The following is a 14,581-nucleotide window of genomic DNA, read 5'->3' as shown; positions in this document are numbered from 1 at the left end:
GCATTCACATATATTCCTACTTTGGAATACTGTTTATTTGGCATCAGTGTTGTTATTTTTAAGGCATGTAGAGATCAGAATTAGGTTAGAAATCAGATTAGAATTGAGGTGTCGCTGACCTCTAGTGTTGAGATGGATTAACTGATTGTGTAGTGAACACAGACTCATGTTCAGGCCTTTAAAGCATCAAAAAAACATATACAGTCAAATAAAAAATATAGTTTTTTTTCAACTGAAGAGAGCAAGGATTTATAAAACTATTTCATAAAGATTTAAAACTACCGTGATACTAAAAAGATGCAAGTGAGGAGCACATCATCCTCCATTTCAGATGCAGATGGGATTGTTAACAGCAGAAAATTATTTTAATGCCAAACCTAGTCCCTCTCCAACCCTATCCCCCAACAGTTTAACATAGGCCTATTATTCGACGTTATTTATTAAATATGAAATAGGTGGTTTGCAAAGCGTCCATTTTTCTAAATGTATGTAATTGACCTAATAGACTAAATCAAATTATTTATTTATTTTAGCTTTTTCCTTTTATTTTCCTTTCTTTCTTTAGTTATGTTTTTGTTGTTGTATTGAACATAGGCCTGATATAAAGGTAAATGCACACATTTACAGATCAAAACAGATTACAGCACGATATATAATACAAACAATATACAAAGATAAACTTTAAGCCAGAGGTAAAATAAATGACTAAATACGTCTGCGATATGTTTTTCTCTATAACACGCATCCAACGTTGCCCTGTTTGGCAAAGTTCAAACGTCAACTGATTCGTTGAAATGTTTTGAGAGTGATCTACTGCAACTGCCCATCTAGATAAATTGCCAAATTGAAAAGCTGCCACAGAAACCTAACACACGAGCAGCTTTGTGATTTTATTGCGTGCACTTCCTCATAAACAAGCGCCGAAAGTGCGGCCGCTGAAATCTCCGGCGCGTTTCCATCTCGGGGCGATGACGTAGCTGCGTACAGTCAACAGACGCGCGGTCGGTCCGGACCGGAGCTACACCGGGCCACGGTTTTTCTCTTTCCCCCGCTGCCCGCGCGTTTTAGCGATCTGTTTAACGTCGCTCACACGAGGCGGCCGGAGTAGAGTGTTTAGACGCAGCAGACGAGGCGTTTGTGGCGGTGTTTGTGCCCGAGAGAGCGCTCCGGAGCGCGGCGCCTGTGTTTATCTGTGTTCACTGCGACACGGAAAGTGACAGAGCAGGATTCCTCGTCTGGACAGCTTTAAACACTTCTGGAGCCTTGAACATGCTGTTGCACTTTACTTCTTTGGCTTACAGAGTCAGTTTTAGTACTTTAGTCGTCTTGCTGTAGGAGAGCAGGAGGCCTAATCATCTTCATCATCTTCATCTTCATCTTCATCCCACGCCTGGTGTTTATAATCTAATGTTTCAGATTTAAATGCATCTGTCAGTGCTTAACTTATTCTTATACACACGCTGAGAGGATAGTAACAGTATTAATGGTGGACAGGGACCTTAAGAGCACAGTGTTGAGCTATTCTGTCTTAAAGCGGATTAAACTGATTCAGATTGACTTTGAAAGATGTTGTAGGTGTTTACAACTTTGTTAGGATTGCTGAAGAAAATAATCAAGACACAGGATAGAGTTAAATGCTTTATGCAACCCTCTAAATCAATACCAGCGACCGTATGAATTGAGTGAGGTTGTTTACAGCTGTGATGTGAGATTTGAGTATGCGATGCACTTATTAAGGAGATATTGAACTGGGTTTGAGAGGCTGAACTGTTTTGTAGGTGATTGAGGGAACTTCTGTTGGTTTTGGCAGGCAGCGGCGTGTGCTCCAGCTCCCTGGAAATGAGAAGATGGATTGCGAGGAACAAGCTGTAGATTTGTGCAGTGCTATAGATTTGTGCAATGCGCCTGACAACACTATATCACACGCCGTGGACGAGATCCTTCCCCGAGGCGGCCTCCTGCTGACGGATGGAGATCTGGGGGAACGGGACGCTACCGTCCTGACCAGGCTAAAAGACGTCCATCCCGAGGATGATGGCTCCTCTGAGCTCAAAGCACCGCATGGTCAAAACAACGGGTCTGTTGCGGGGTCAGCCGACCCTGTTAACGGTTCTGCCGGGGATTTGCAGCAGAATGCAAGCAAGTTTGAGGAGCCACCGGTTGGAGATGGCGGGGATGGCGAGATGGATATCGGTGTGGATTTAAGTCTGGATGAGAATGACGTTTTGGAGTTCGAGCCAACGGCCCAGACTCGAAATGAGGAAAGCGCCTCTCATTGTGAAAACTCCTTAACATCAGAAACGTTCACAGAACTGCATTCACAGCAGCCTCCGGAAGAACGTGGTGAGGATGCGTCCTCAGAAACCACGTCAGCGGCTGCAACACCAGGCAGTGGAGCTGGGAGTAAGCACGGGGCCAAAAGGGTGACCTTTCCATCAGACGAAGACATCGTCTCGGGTGCGGTTGAGCCGAAGGACCCTTGGAGACACGGTGAGACCTCCACACTCCTTGCATCACTTCTGAACCCTCAAATATTGAGTTACACCCCAAACTCAGAGCTCATGTTCTGCGGTTTGCATTGTTGCTCCGCTCTGAAAGCTCTGCGTAGTTGTGCTCCACTATTCGGTCCCTGCTGAGCAAAACATCATATCACGAGATTTTATCATCTTGGTTTTACTATTCTGCAAGTTGTCTGAGCAGTGCAGGTGAACTAATTTCCCTATTTTAGGAGCAAAGCCTTATAAGTTGGCAAAATCAAAAAGAATGGCAGATATTTGGGCCAAGGTGGGCGGAGATAAAAATCTTTGTTCTTATTTTTTTAACAAAGATAAAATAATGACAAAGACACACATACATATACAAATAAAACAGACATTGTTTTATTTTTCAGGTACAGTAGGTGTATTTAGCAGTAGCGTTCAAGAAATTAAGTGAACAAATATAACAATAAAACACTGTACTTCACTGTATGAATTATACATTGATTCTTATTACAGTAACTGTATTAAAGTACTAAATTTATCTGTGTTTTGTTGTTTTAAAGGTTTTAAATTGACAGCAGACTAATAGTACTAAACATACAGCCGCTTGTAATTAAAGAGATAGTTCACCCAAAAAATAAATTAATACAGGTTTGGGACAACATGAGAATGAGTAAATAATGCATTTTTGGGTGAACTATCCCTTTAATTACAAGCAGCAGCATGTTTAGTACTATTAGTCTGCTGTCACTTTAAGACCTGCACGCATCTAATATAAAGGCACGCATACGTTTTTCGCTCAACGGTTTACTTTCACTTTAGACATAACCAACTGTGTTTATATGTAAATCTTGTGTGTTTTTGACAGTATTCATGCAATCAGACATAAACGATAACTTAGTCCAGTAATCAGGAGACACTGATGCAATGCTACATTTCTCCAAATCTGTTCAGCAGAGCATTTTTCAGCAAATTTTCATTTTTGGGTGAACTATTCCTTTAAAGGGGTCATCGGATGCCCATTTTCCACAAGTTGATATGATTCTTTAGGGTCTTAATGAAAAGTCATAACATAGTTTGGTTAAAATTTCTCAATGTAGTGTAAAAAACACCTTTTTTTTATCCTGTCAAAAACAGCTCTTTTCAGAGCAAGTCGTTTTGTTGCATTTTCCTTTAAATGTTAATGAGCTCTGCTGGCCCCGCCCCTCTCTTCCGAGCCGAGGGACTGTTTACTTTAGTTGCATTCATCGTGAAACTTGCTAATCAGCACATTATTAGGAAAGGCGATTTACAAAGATTAATTCAAAAACCTTACTACTTCTGTAGGTGAAGCTGGATCACGAATGATTCGCGTGAACATAGACGCATTTATGTAGATCGGGGGCGCATTCCCTTCAAAAACAAATGTAATCCACTGCGTCTTCAGCGGCTCAGATGTCGGGAGTAAATGAAGACTGCTGTTCATTATTACATCCAGCAACAGAACACCTCGATCGCTTGTTAGGAGTCATTCTTGTCTACATCTGCTCCGGCGGTGAAACAATGGCGGACTGATGACAGTCACTCAGGGGCGGAGCTAATGTAAGACGCCAGTCCAGTCTGTGCTGAAACACTACTGTCAATCAAACTATCGTGGGAGGGGCCTGTTTTTGTGACGTCACACAGACAGGCATCTGAGATCGGCTCGATTTGAGAAAGGGGTAAAGATTTTAGTAGATTAAAAAAACACTGGGTGGATTTTTATCATTATAGGGTGGTTGTGTACACAACTTGTAAAAGTGCATGTAGCATCCTATGACCCCTTTAATCGCCAAGGCTTTAAAGCACATGCAAATAATGTACTTTTGTGATTGCGAATAAGTGCAGTGTCCCGTGAGTGTAACTGTACCGCTGAGTTAACATTTGATGTGAATGTATGTCGCGTTGCACAGTTTATTGAGACGGAGACGCCAGAATTGCAACTGATAGAATGTGCGCTGTAGCTCATCATATCGCACACCCCTACTGCTGAGTTGAAGCCAAGGCTCTGAACGTGGCTTCTGTTACCTGTTACACTCGGAGCGATTCAGGCCTTTTCCTGAAAGCCTCCCGTGATCCGAGTGACATTTGATCCGTACGTCCTCCAGGGTCATTCAGAGGCTCCATAACAACTGCAGAGATCTGCTGCGATCCGTCTGCGCCTCGGGCAGCCGTCTCAGAGTTATGCAGAAACCTCTCGAACTCTTCCAGACGGTGGGTGTTGCATAACGCACATTCTGAGAAATCAGCATCTCGTGGACCGAGTACCAGTTCATCTCTTGGAAAGCACAGTGATCCAGTACCACACGTTGTTCTGCTTGATTGGCTGCAATGTGTCAGATGTTTTTGAGCCAGCGAAAATATAACAGCATGTGCTTTGCTTTCTAGGCCAAAGGTTTTCAAGGTGTGTCTCCGTTTACCCTGCAGGGAATCTCCTTTGTGTGTATCACTGGTCAAGGTGTCGTCTGTTGCTTGTGTCTGTGGAAGCTCAAAAAGTGAAACAATGATGCTGTTGAGAGTGAGACACAATAAACCCAGTGTTTTGTCTGACAGATGCTGTTTGTTTACTCAGCAGTGTGGCCAAAGGTTTTCAAGGTGTGTCTCCGTTTACCCTGCAGGGAATCTCCTTTGTGTGTATCGCACTGGTCAAGGTGTCGTCTGTTGCTTGTGTCTGTGGAAGCTCAAAAAGTGAAACAATGATGCTGTTGAGAGTGAGACACAATAAACCCAGTGTTTTGTCTGACAGATGCTGTTTGTTTACACATTATAAAGCACCTAGAAAATTCAGCGTTTAAAAATATTTATTTTGTACACAATTTAGCCTACTTTTAACACATGATATAGTTATTGTTTCCAGTTTACTTAAAACACAATTTATAAAGCGGAGAGTTCCGGTGCTTGGCTCTGATTGGCTGAGCCGCGTTCGAAGCTGTTGTAAATGACGCTACAAAGTAACACACAGCTTTGTTTACGTTTGTGTGTTGCTCGGCAACCACTTTGTAGCAACCACAACTGTTTCTGAGGAGCTACATTGTTTGGTGGAAGAATACTGTGTTTATTAATACCATTACACTTTATTTGCTCTGTTTTATTTTACGTATATGGAATAACCATTTTATAAAAGCAATAATCCCCGTGAAGCCGTGGTTTACAGTGAATTTCTAACCGCTAAGGGGCTTATTGCTTTATTAGTCCCCTTTAAAAGATGACGCTTGATTTAAACTTTAACTCATTTACATTCAAATATAAATACTCTACGTTAAATTATAACAGTTTCAAAATAGGCTACATTGGGAACACTACTATAACAATAAGGAATACTTGACGAGGAGCTGTTGAATTATTAAATAATAATAAACCCCAGGTGTGCATTATTTTCTAATAATCCAACGGATCGGAGTCAGTTATTCTGCTACTACTGTTCAGATGTTGTATTTCAAGACATTCATCAGGTTTTTGTCCTTAAAAGGTTCTTGCGTCATTACGTGTAGGGTTCATTTCTTACGCATCTCTTACAAAACGTAATTTTTGAGGATTGAGCCGTTGATAGCCGACTAATGCAGTTATTAATGCAGTTATGAGAGATCAAGCGTGTGTGAATGACCTCTCGGAGTCTGTGCGTAACATTTCCAGTTGCTTAAATGACCTATAATGCATTACGAACGAACATAAATGGGCAATGAGTAATATAGATTTATGTTATTGTGTAAAAAGTGTTCATTGTTAGTTTATGATACCTAATGCATTAACCAAGTTCAGCAAATTTAACCTTGTGAAGTTTTGTCTGTATATGGTGTTTAAAAAATCATTAGTAATGTTTACTAATTCAAAGAATTATCTAATTTGGTATCAGCAGTTTACTTCGTATTCATTACATAATCCTCCTCGTGGAAAAGAGAGCTTTGGAATTGCAGAGGTTATGTACATTTTAAAGGACCCAGGTCCAGCTGTCCCAGGCGATTGGTGCTAATAGCCTAATTTTTAAGTATCTGATTAGCTAGCACAAAGGTTGCTGGTTCATTTCCAAGTAATGTTGTCCCTGGAGTTCCAGTGTTCCCAATCCTGCTCCGCCACCATTGTGCCTTTTAGCAGGGCGCAGTGTGCTAGGATGCTTCAGCAGGACTGTCCTTGCAAATACTGTACTTCGAGCAGCTGGGGTGAACTGCAATAGTTCGTTGAATTACTGATGCGAGTAAACCCTGATCTTGATTTGAATGTGACTTTAACATTTATTCCAAACGTGGTTGAAGACGTTCAGCAGACTCGTAATTGTCACATAGTTGCCTGTGCATGTTTTTTCTCACAGTTTTTCATTTCTTTAACTTGCTTTCTGATACTCTTTTGTCATTAACGATTATTAGGAGGGAAGCTTTTATGCCACAGGTGTTGGCTGGTCTTATTTCACAGTCACGCATTGTTCTGTTGTTATTTAGGTATGAGGAAGTAGTTTAAGTCATCTGCCTGTACTGTACGCTCTATAATTTCCTTATATTCTGAGGCTGAACTTCCCACTTTTGTAGCTTGGTTTCCGACACCATTTCCTCAGACCCAGAGTCGTGGTCTCAGGGAAACACTGCAGTGTTTGTGTGTCACCTATTACTGACTTCATGAGCCAGTGGATACGATCAGAAACCAAACTGCTTGTTCTTTGTTATTCGAATGTGTTTGCAGTGATTACCTACTTATTACATTTTAAAATATGAAGGATATAATTCACATCTATGTATTTAACAGATACATAATTTCAGATAAAATGAATCATTTTTTTAAGGCTTTTGTCTCTTATGCTCACCAAGGCTACATTTACTTGATCAAAAACACAGTAAAAACAGTATAATATTGTGCAATATTATTACAACTTGTAGTATATGAATATATTGTGAAATTAATTCCTGTGATGCAAAACTGAATTTTCACATGATCCTTCAGAAATCATTCTAATATGCTGATTGGCTGCGCAACAAACATTTTATTTTGCATACATATTTTTTTGTTGTTGTTGTGTTTATTTGTTTTTGCCATTTTATTATTGGGGCCCGTTCGTCATACCTCGCTTAATACATCTGAGATGATTTGAAAGATGCCAGATCTTCTAATCGTGATAACTGATCTCTGGCTAATTTGGTTCTTCAAACGAATTTGTGGATCTGATTAAAATATCTGGATTAAATTGTCTAAGATTACTGCGCGTTCTCGTGTTCCCCGTAAAGCGCAGATGTATCGATACTCGAATCCACGATCAGCAGTGCAGCGATTGGCTGCGGCAATACAGTCATCATATAATTAAAAAAAAGACACCTGACGAGAAACTTGACACATTTCTGGACCTTTATAAGGAAACAGCCAAGTGAACAAAACTACATACATGTTATAATAGATAAATGAAATGTGCACTGTTTTTATTTTATTTTATTAATTTTTTTTTACATGATTCCCAATTATTTATATTCACGATTTCTAGTATTTGTACAGGCTTTACATTTTTAGTTCAGTGTTGTAATTAGCAATTCATGTAATTTTATCTTTGAAGCAGAAGCTTTATCAGTTTTATACCCTTAAGTTTCTTAAGGGTCAAGATCATGTTATCTGCGTCTCCTGTGCTCCATCAAGCCACTCCCATAATAGCGGTCATCACTCAAATTAATGCATGGCTCAAATTAGCATGTGTGTAAGACTCCAATACAATTATAAAGTAGGGCTGGACCAGAATATTCGATTATTCGAATACTCATTCGGTGGGTTGGCATTCGATTTTCAATTTTGAGATTCGAATATTATTTTAATTTTTTTCTCTCGAACACCTGGCATCCTCCGTGAAACGGTTCTCATTCACGCTTGAATATGAATCGCCCATGAGTGAACGTCATGAACGTCATGATTCAGTTCATCTGGAAGAGAAGACAAAAATGCCGAAGACCTCAGCTGTGTGGGAGCACTTTAAATTGACTGAGGACAAGACAAAGGCAGTGTGTCAAATATGCGATTTGAAACTGGCCTATACGGTGGCCGAAAAGTGCAAAGCAAATCACAATTCTGAAAACAAAATAACAAATTACAAACGCAAATGCTCCATATAAAGCGCAGCTCTGCTTTGTTTACAGCGGTACACAAGGAAACGCTATAGTGCGGTCGATTCATAAGCAGTGTTGCCAAGTCCGCGTTTTTTCCGCAGAATTGGGCTACTTTAACACTGTTGCCGCGGGTTGTTGTTCATGTCCGCGGGTTGAAGCGACCCCAATAACGTGATATTTACTCCCAGGAATTAGAATTTTACTTGAAGATCCCCACCGAAAAACTATTTTTACAGGGGAATCCCCCCCCGAAATGCGATTGGACTAGTTTTATTGCGAAAACCTGGCAACCCTGTTCATAGGTGCCACCTGCTGTCAGAGAGTGCGTTTCATTCAGACCTGCTGTTTTTGTTTCGTGCAGATGTTTTATGTAGCAAATAAATAACACCTAAAGTCAGACCATTCTGTTTATGTTTTAAATCCTGAAATTAATCTAAATCAAATCAAAAACAACTGCCCGTGCAGATCATGATTAAAATGCAGTGGTTGCCTCTAATTTCAAATGGCTAGATATTTTTGTTTAAAGCCAGTTTGTTTGTTATAAAGCAAATATCAGTATAAGAATCCAATTTGCTAGTAAAAAAGGTTTGTACCACCGGTACTTAAAAAAACCTGTTACCGTAACGTTTTCATTTTTTTAGGACCGACTTGGTACCGAAGTACCAGGTATTTTTTGACAACACTGGCCCCTATTGTGTTACCTCATGTAACAAGATATTCAAGAGGCTTTTTAACTCTGCTTTTGGTTTCATTCAGGTCCTTTTTGATGTGTCTTAGCTAGGGAAAGGGCATGGCTGGCGTGGGTGTTTTTCTCTCTCTTAACACACACACTGGCCCCCGTGACCATGGCACTGCTGTGTGAATGACTTTGAGGTCCGCTGGTGAGCTGGTGTGAAGATCTATTTTGAATGGTATCGCTCAGATGTTACTGCCCTGAGGGGTCCCTGAGAGCTGCACTCGTGTTTGCCACTGGCCTCCGAGACCCCTCGTGCTGATCTGACAGTGGGATAGGGATATGATAGGGATCATGATAGGGATCTACAAACTAACATTACTTTTTTTACATGACTTTATTTTCCAAAATCGTTCAGCCCTATCACGCAGGTTGGTTTGATTTTTTTCAAACAAATAATGTGGCTGATCAAGTCATTGAATTAAAGCATTTCCTCATCATGAATATGAACAAATCGTATCCTTTTACCTGCCCAAGCTATTGCTCTTCCTCATTGTAAAAGCCTGACTTTTGTTGTCACTGCAACCTTACAGCAATAGCAATGATTTCAGAGATGTAAGAGGAATAGAAGAATGCCTATTTTTTTTTCTGATCAAGTCATTGAATTAAAGCATTTCCTCATCATGAATATGAACAAATCGTATCCTTTTACCTGCCCAAGCTATTACTCTTCCTCATTGTAAAAGCCTGACTTTTGTTGTCACTGCAACCTTACAGCAATAGCAATGATTTCAGAGATGTAAGAGGAATAGAAGAATGCCTATTTTTTTTTTTACGCTTTGTTGGTCTGTGAGATATTAGGAGGCATCCAGAGGAGATTGTAATTCATGACACAATCTCATTTGGTCTGAGGTACTTCAGCTTTGGGAAACATTTTTGCTGAGTCTGAAACATTGGAGTTTTATTACAGTTCCAGCACTTTTTCAAGAAATATTTGAGTGTTTGTTCAACTTTAGCCACTTCCATGTCAAGGGGTTAAACAGACTTTTTTTTATTTTTATTATTGTTATGAGCACCTTATAACAGGCTTAAAATGGCTTTTATTTACTCTTGTCCTAGACCAATCTTTTCTACTTTGCAATTGTTATTTATTTTTTACTTTCAATTTCTACCAACATTACAGTGCTTGGCAGAACTAGAAAAAATGCACATTCCTTATAAAAATGTCCATGAAATTATAAGATTTTATAAATTTACATGACTTTTTCAGGTCTAGAAATCATACAGTTGAAATTAGTCTACCTCATATATCCAGGTTTTTAAAGACCATGGGAACCCTGTTGTTTTTCTTCTTTTTTTCAACAGTGGTTGAGTGGATGAATCATACTAAGAAATAGGCCTATCTTTTTGTGTGTATGTCTTTGTGTCCGTGTGATTTAGTTTATTTAATTTTAATGTTCTTTCATTTTGAAGCCTCCTGGTAGAGAGCCCTTGTCTTTTTTATGAAAATATAATAAAAAATATTTAATGATAAAATAACATGATAAAACTATTAGGTTTAGAACAGTTTGTTTAGAACTGAACATACAGTAAATATACAATTTTAATATTTACTATGTGAAAATGATTTCTCTCCGTTCCATCATTTCTCAATCAACATTTGTCACAATCAGCAGTTTTGCTCCTAATAAAGATTTTGCAAAAGTTGTGGTTCTTGTTTATGAACGACATAACTGTGTCAGTGAAGCGCTTGCTTGAGATGAAATATGAGACACGTGATGTGTGAAGAAAGCAAACCACCGTTGGGAGTTGTTAGTGGACAAATGAGTGTGTCAGTAGTGCCAAAAGTGCCCGCTTCAAGAAACGCTCTTTATGAACACTGGCTTGTGTGGTACATTGTCTCATACCTTGAGCGGAGAGAAAATGAATGTGGCGATGTCTGGGCTTGTCTGATGGAGGAGGAGGAGGACAGCATGCAGTCTTGCTCAAGTGTGCGAGCGTACACAATTATTTTAATCCATTTTCAAATGATTTCAAATTTCTTAAATATAAATAAAATTATATCGGCTTTATATCGGCCACCCTGCTTTCCAAGATATCGGCTGTCAAAAAACCCATATCGGTCGACCTCTAATTAAATTTTTATTAAAAAAAAAACTTTAATGATCATCAAAATTACATATTTAATTTGTTTCTGGATATTGATCTAGGTGTTAGGGGCAGAATGCTGCTATCTGCTGGTTACAGAAATATCTGTAGGAAATACAGGTTTAGAAAAAAAAAGTGTAATTACCATATACATCCAGCAGAGGCCCATAGGGGTCCATTAATTTTTCTGGATGTGGCTAACTGCTCTTATAAATGCAATGTGGAACAAACATGATCACGCAAACGCATGTGCACACGCACACATACCTGTGTCTCTGCAGCGCATGTGTGATTGTCAGTGGGAGTAAACGGTTCTCGCGCACACCGAACGAGCAGCTGTGAAACGCATAGGCTCTTCACGTTGCGTCTTTTGCACGCTCAAGTTCGTTATTTTAAGTTTAGACGTATGACAAGTGCACTCAAATAGAGGTCGAAAACTCCGCCAAGATGGACAAACTGCTGATCATAGCTGTACAGGGTTTTTTTATTATTATTATTTCTCATTTCCATAAATATATCTAGTAGTAGAGTTAATGCAAGGGCTGGAAACTTCGTCTTCAACGCGGCTCATGATTGTTTAGCAATGGCATGAACCAATGGACCGCGAGCTCTTTTGAAAAGAGGAGAAAGTGGCGCGGCCGGTGTTGTGCCCAATTCTGACCCCACTGCCAGATTATTACCCCCCTAGTATTGGTAGGTTTAGGAGTAGGTGTGGGGGAGGGGTTAGGATCAGGCAATCAGGTAGCGACTTCAACGAGGGGGTAATAATTTGGTAGGGGACGAAATTGGGCACAACACCGGCATTTTCCATGCGTTTTTGTATGCGACATGTGAACGGCCTTTAAATCGATTGCAAATAGTGTCATCATCTCGGGCGGATATAAAAGTATAAGGATAAAAATAATGAAAAGCAAAATTGTGTTAACAAATATACTTGGGTGGCCTTTTTTTTTGTTGTTGTATGTGGTTTGAGCTGTATGGAAATGTCCTCTGGCTTTGTTACCTCACTTATTAATCTTCTATAATCATAAATCTATTATGCAGTTAATATCCAGAGGCTTCAGGGCAGGCGAGTAGACTCTTCCTGAGAAATTCAAGGATGTATTTCACAGTAAAGTGGCACAGTTCATTTACACTGGCAATTGGTATTCTGTGCTTAGCTTTAAGCGCTGGCACCAGGACATGCTTTTTGTGCTCAGAAATATCATTAAGATTTTTAACATATGAATGACCTTCAGAACCATTGAGTTTTGGCGTAAATGCCACTGATGAAACTGATGTAATGCTTTGCAATTAAGTTACTGGAGATAATATTGTTTTAGATATTATGTGCTTGCATGCTGCTTTCTGACTTTGAGTAGTTCCTGTTTATGTACTCTGTGATGTTGTGCTTATAAGCTGTTGTGCTGACAGACTTATGATTTCTGTAGGGATAGTTTGTCCTAAAATCAGAATTGTGATCATTTAGTCACACTTATGTCTTTCCAAATAAGTATGCCTTTCTTTCTTTTGAAAGATTTTTTGAGAAATGACTTTTTTCCCCGTATACAGTGGAGGTCAGAGGTAACTAAAACTAGTGGCTGACTGTTTATAATTTCGCTGAGGCTGATCTTTGGCATTTTTGTAATGATCAACTTCAGCGGCTAAGTTTTTCTGTTCAGCCGATAAGAGTGGAAAGCACGATTTTATTTTCACGGCGCTGAGAACATAGCACTAAAGTGCAGATACACAGGAGTACACGTTCTCTGTTGTCATTATTCATTTCACAGCTTTTGTTTATTTTTTAAAATAAGTAAAAAAAAAAAAAATTGGATTGATTCATTGTCAAATTATTTATTTCTAACATTATGTGAAATAAATATATTAGGCATATGGCGGTATCAGATTTTCATGTTGCGATAATTGCTGAAGCTTTTATCACGGTAAGCTGTATTATCCCGATATTGAACTGAGTTGTATACTATAACAAGTATAATAACTTTTTTCTTATAACAAAAAGTTGCATATTAAAATGTTCAGCGTAAATAAATATTTCAAGATTAAAGTACAGAAGAACAATAGGTAACGTTTACTATAAGGTCTCATTAGTAAATATTAGTGGAATACATTAACATAAACAATGAGAAATAGTTACATTTATTACAGAAGTTATGTTAACGTTAGTAAAAAAAAAAATACAGCTGAACTTTGTTAGTTGTTAGCTCAGGTCCATTAAATAATAGTTACGACTTTTGATTTTAATCATTTAAAACATTAACTAAGAAGTTAACTTTAACAAAGATTAATAAATGTTTTAGAAGTAGCTTTCACTGTCAGTTTATATTAGCTGTTTAATTAACTAATGCTAACTAATGGGGCCTTATTGTAAAGTGTTACTAGATAATAGGCCAATAACGAATCGGAGCATTTTTGTCAATAGGGCATGTTGTAGCCAGTTTAAAATGTAAAAATGTTTAAGTTTAAGAGCAAGTATTAAGTTTTCGGCGCTGTGATGAACACCATTGCGAATACAAAAATCTGAATGGCTGTTTAAAATATATAAATCCTCTTCAGAAAGAGAAAGTAGAGCAGCTGCTTTATATATATTGATGGACCGCTAACCAGAACTGTTAGGTTACCAACATTCTCAAATATTTTCTTTGGTGTTTATTGTTTGTAAGAAAGTCATACAGGTTTGGAATGACACAATTTTCCATTTGTGTGAATTGTTTCATGTTTCTGCATGCTTTTGTAGGATTGTGTACTGCAGTGCCACTCACTTTGTATTGATCTAAGTGCAATGAGTTTGAATCTGAAGGAGCAGTCTTTAATTTAGATGTCTGGCCAGCTTCAGTAAGTGTTCTCCACCAGTGCTTTTGGAAAGACGCCATTCAGAGGAATGCAGTCCACAGGTTTCCCCAAAGGTTGTTTGCTGAAGGACAGTTTCTCATTGATTCACCCCACTCTCGTGATGCTATAATCTATATACATACTGAATGTAGCATTAGGGAAGGAGATACTGATGCTTTATCGTGGTAACATTTTCAAATGAACCATGCTGAAATTTTACTACTGTGCAGGTCTGTTTATCTTATGGCGCTTTTCCACTGCACGGTACGGCTCGGTACAGTTCACTTTTTGGGGGTTTTCCACTGGGTACAGTACCTGGTACCTGGTACTTTTTTTAGTACCACCTCGGTTGGGGTTCCAAG

General features: G+C 39.0%; 1 protein-coding gene across 2 annotated transcripts in view; it reads left to right on the top strand.

Annotated features, from left to right (window-relative positions):
• Positions 1-944: 944 nt before the first annotated feature.
• The window catches only part of LOC107558564 (protein phosphatase 1 regulatory subunit 37-like), a 37,226-nt gene continuing 23,589 nt past the window's right edge, over positions 945-14,581 (top strand). Inside the window, exons 1-2 of one of the 2 annotated variants that reach the window (XM_016242221.1) lie at positions 945-1,393; positions 1,811-2,490. In XM_016242221.1, the coding sequence (XP_016097707.1) occupies positions 1,848-2,490 (643 nt within the window). In that variant the 5' untranslated portion in view covers positions 945-1,393; positions 1,811-1,847. Of the gene's footprint in view, positions 2,491-14,581 lie in introns of both variants that reach the window. The other variant, XM_016242220.1, reaches the window with a different exon arrangement.

The sequence above is a fragment of the Sinocyclocheilus grahami genome, unplaced genomic scaffold (assembly GCF_001515645.1).
Source record: "Sinocyclocheilus grahami isolate Dianchi unplaced genomic scaffold, SAMN03320097.WGS_v1.1 scaffold649.1, whole genome shotgun sequence".
Lineage (NCBI taxonomy): Eukaryota > Metazoa > Chordata > Actinopteri > Cypriniformes > Cyprinidae > Sinocyclocheilus > Sinocyclocheilus grahami.
Note: the sequence above shows the minus strand (reverse complement) of the source record. Positions and strands in the feature narration are given on the sequence as shown.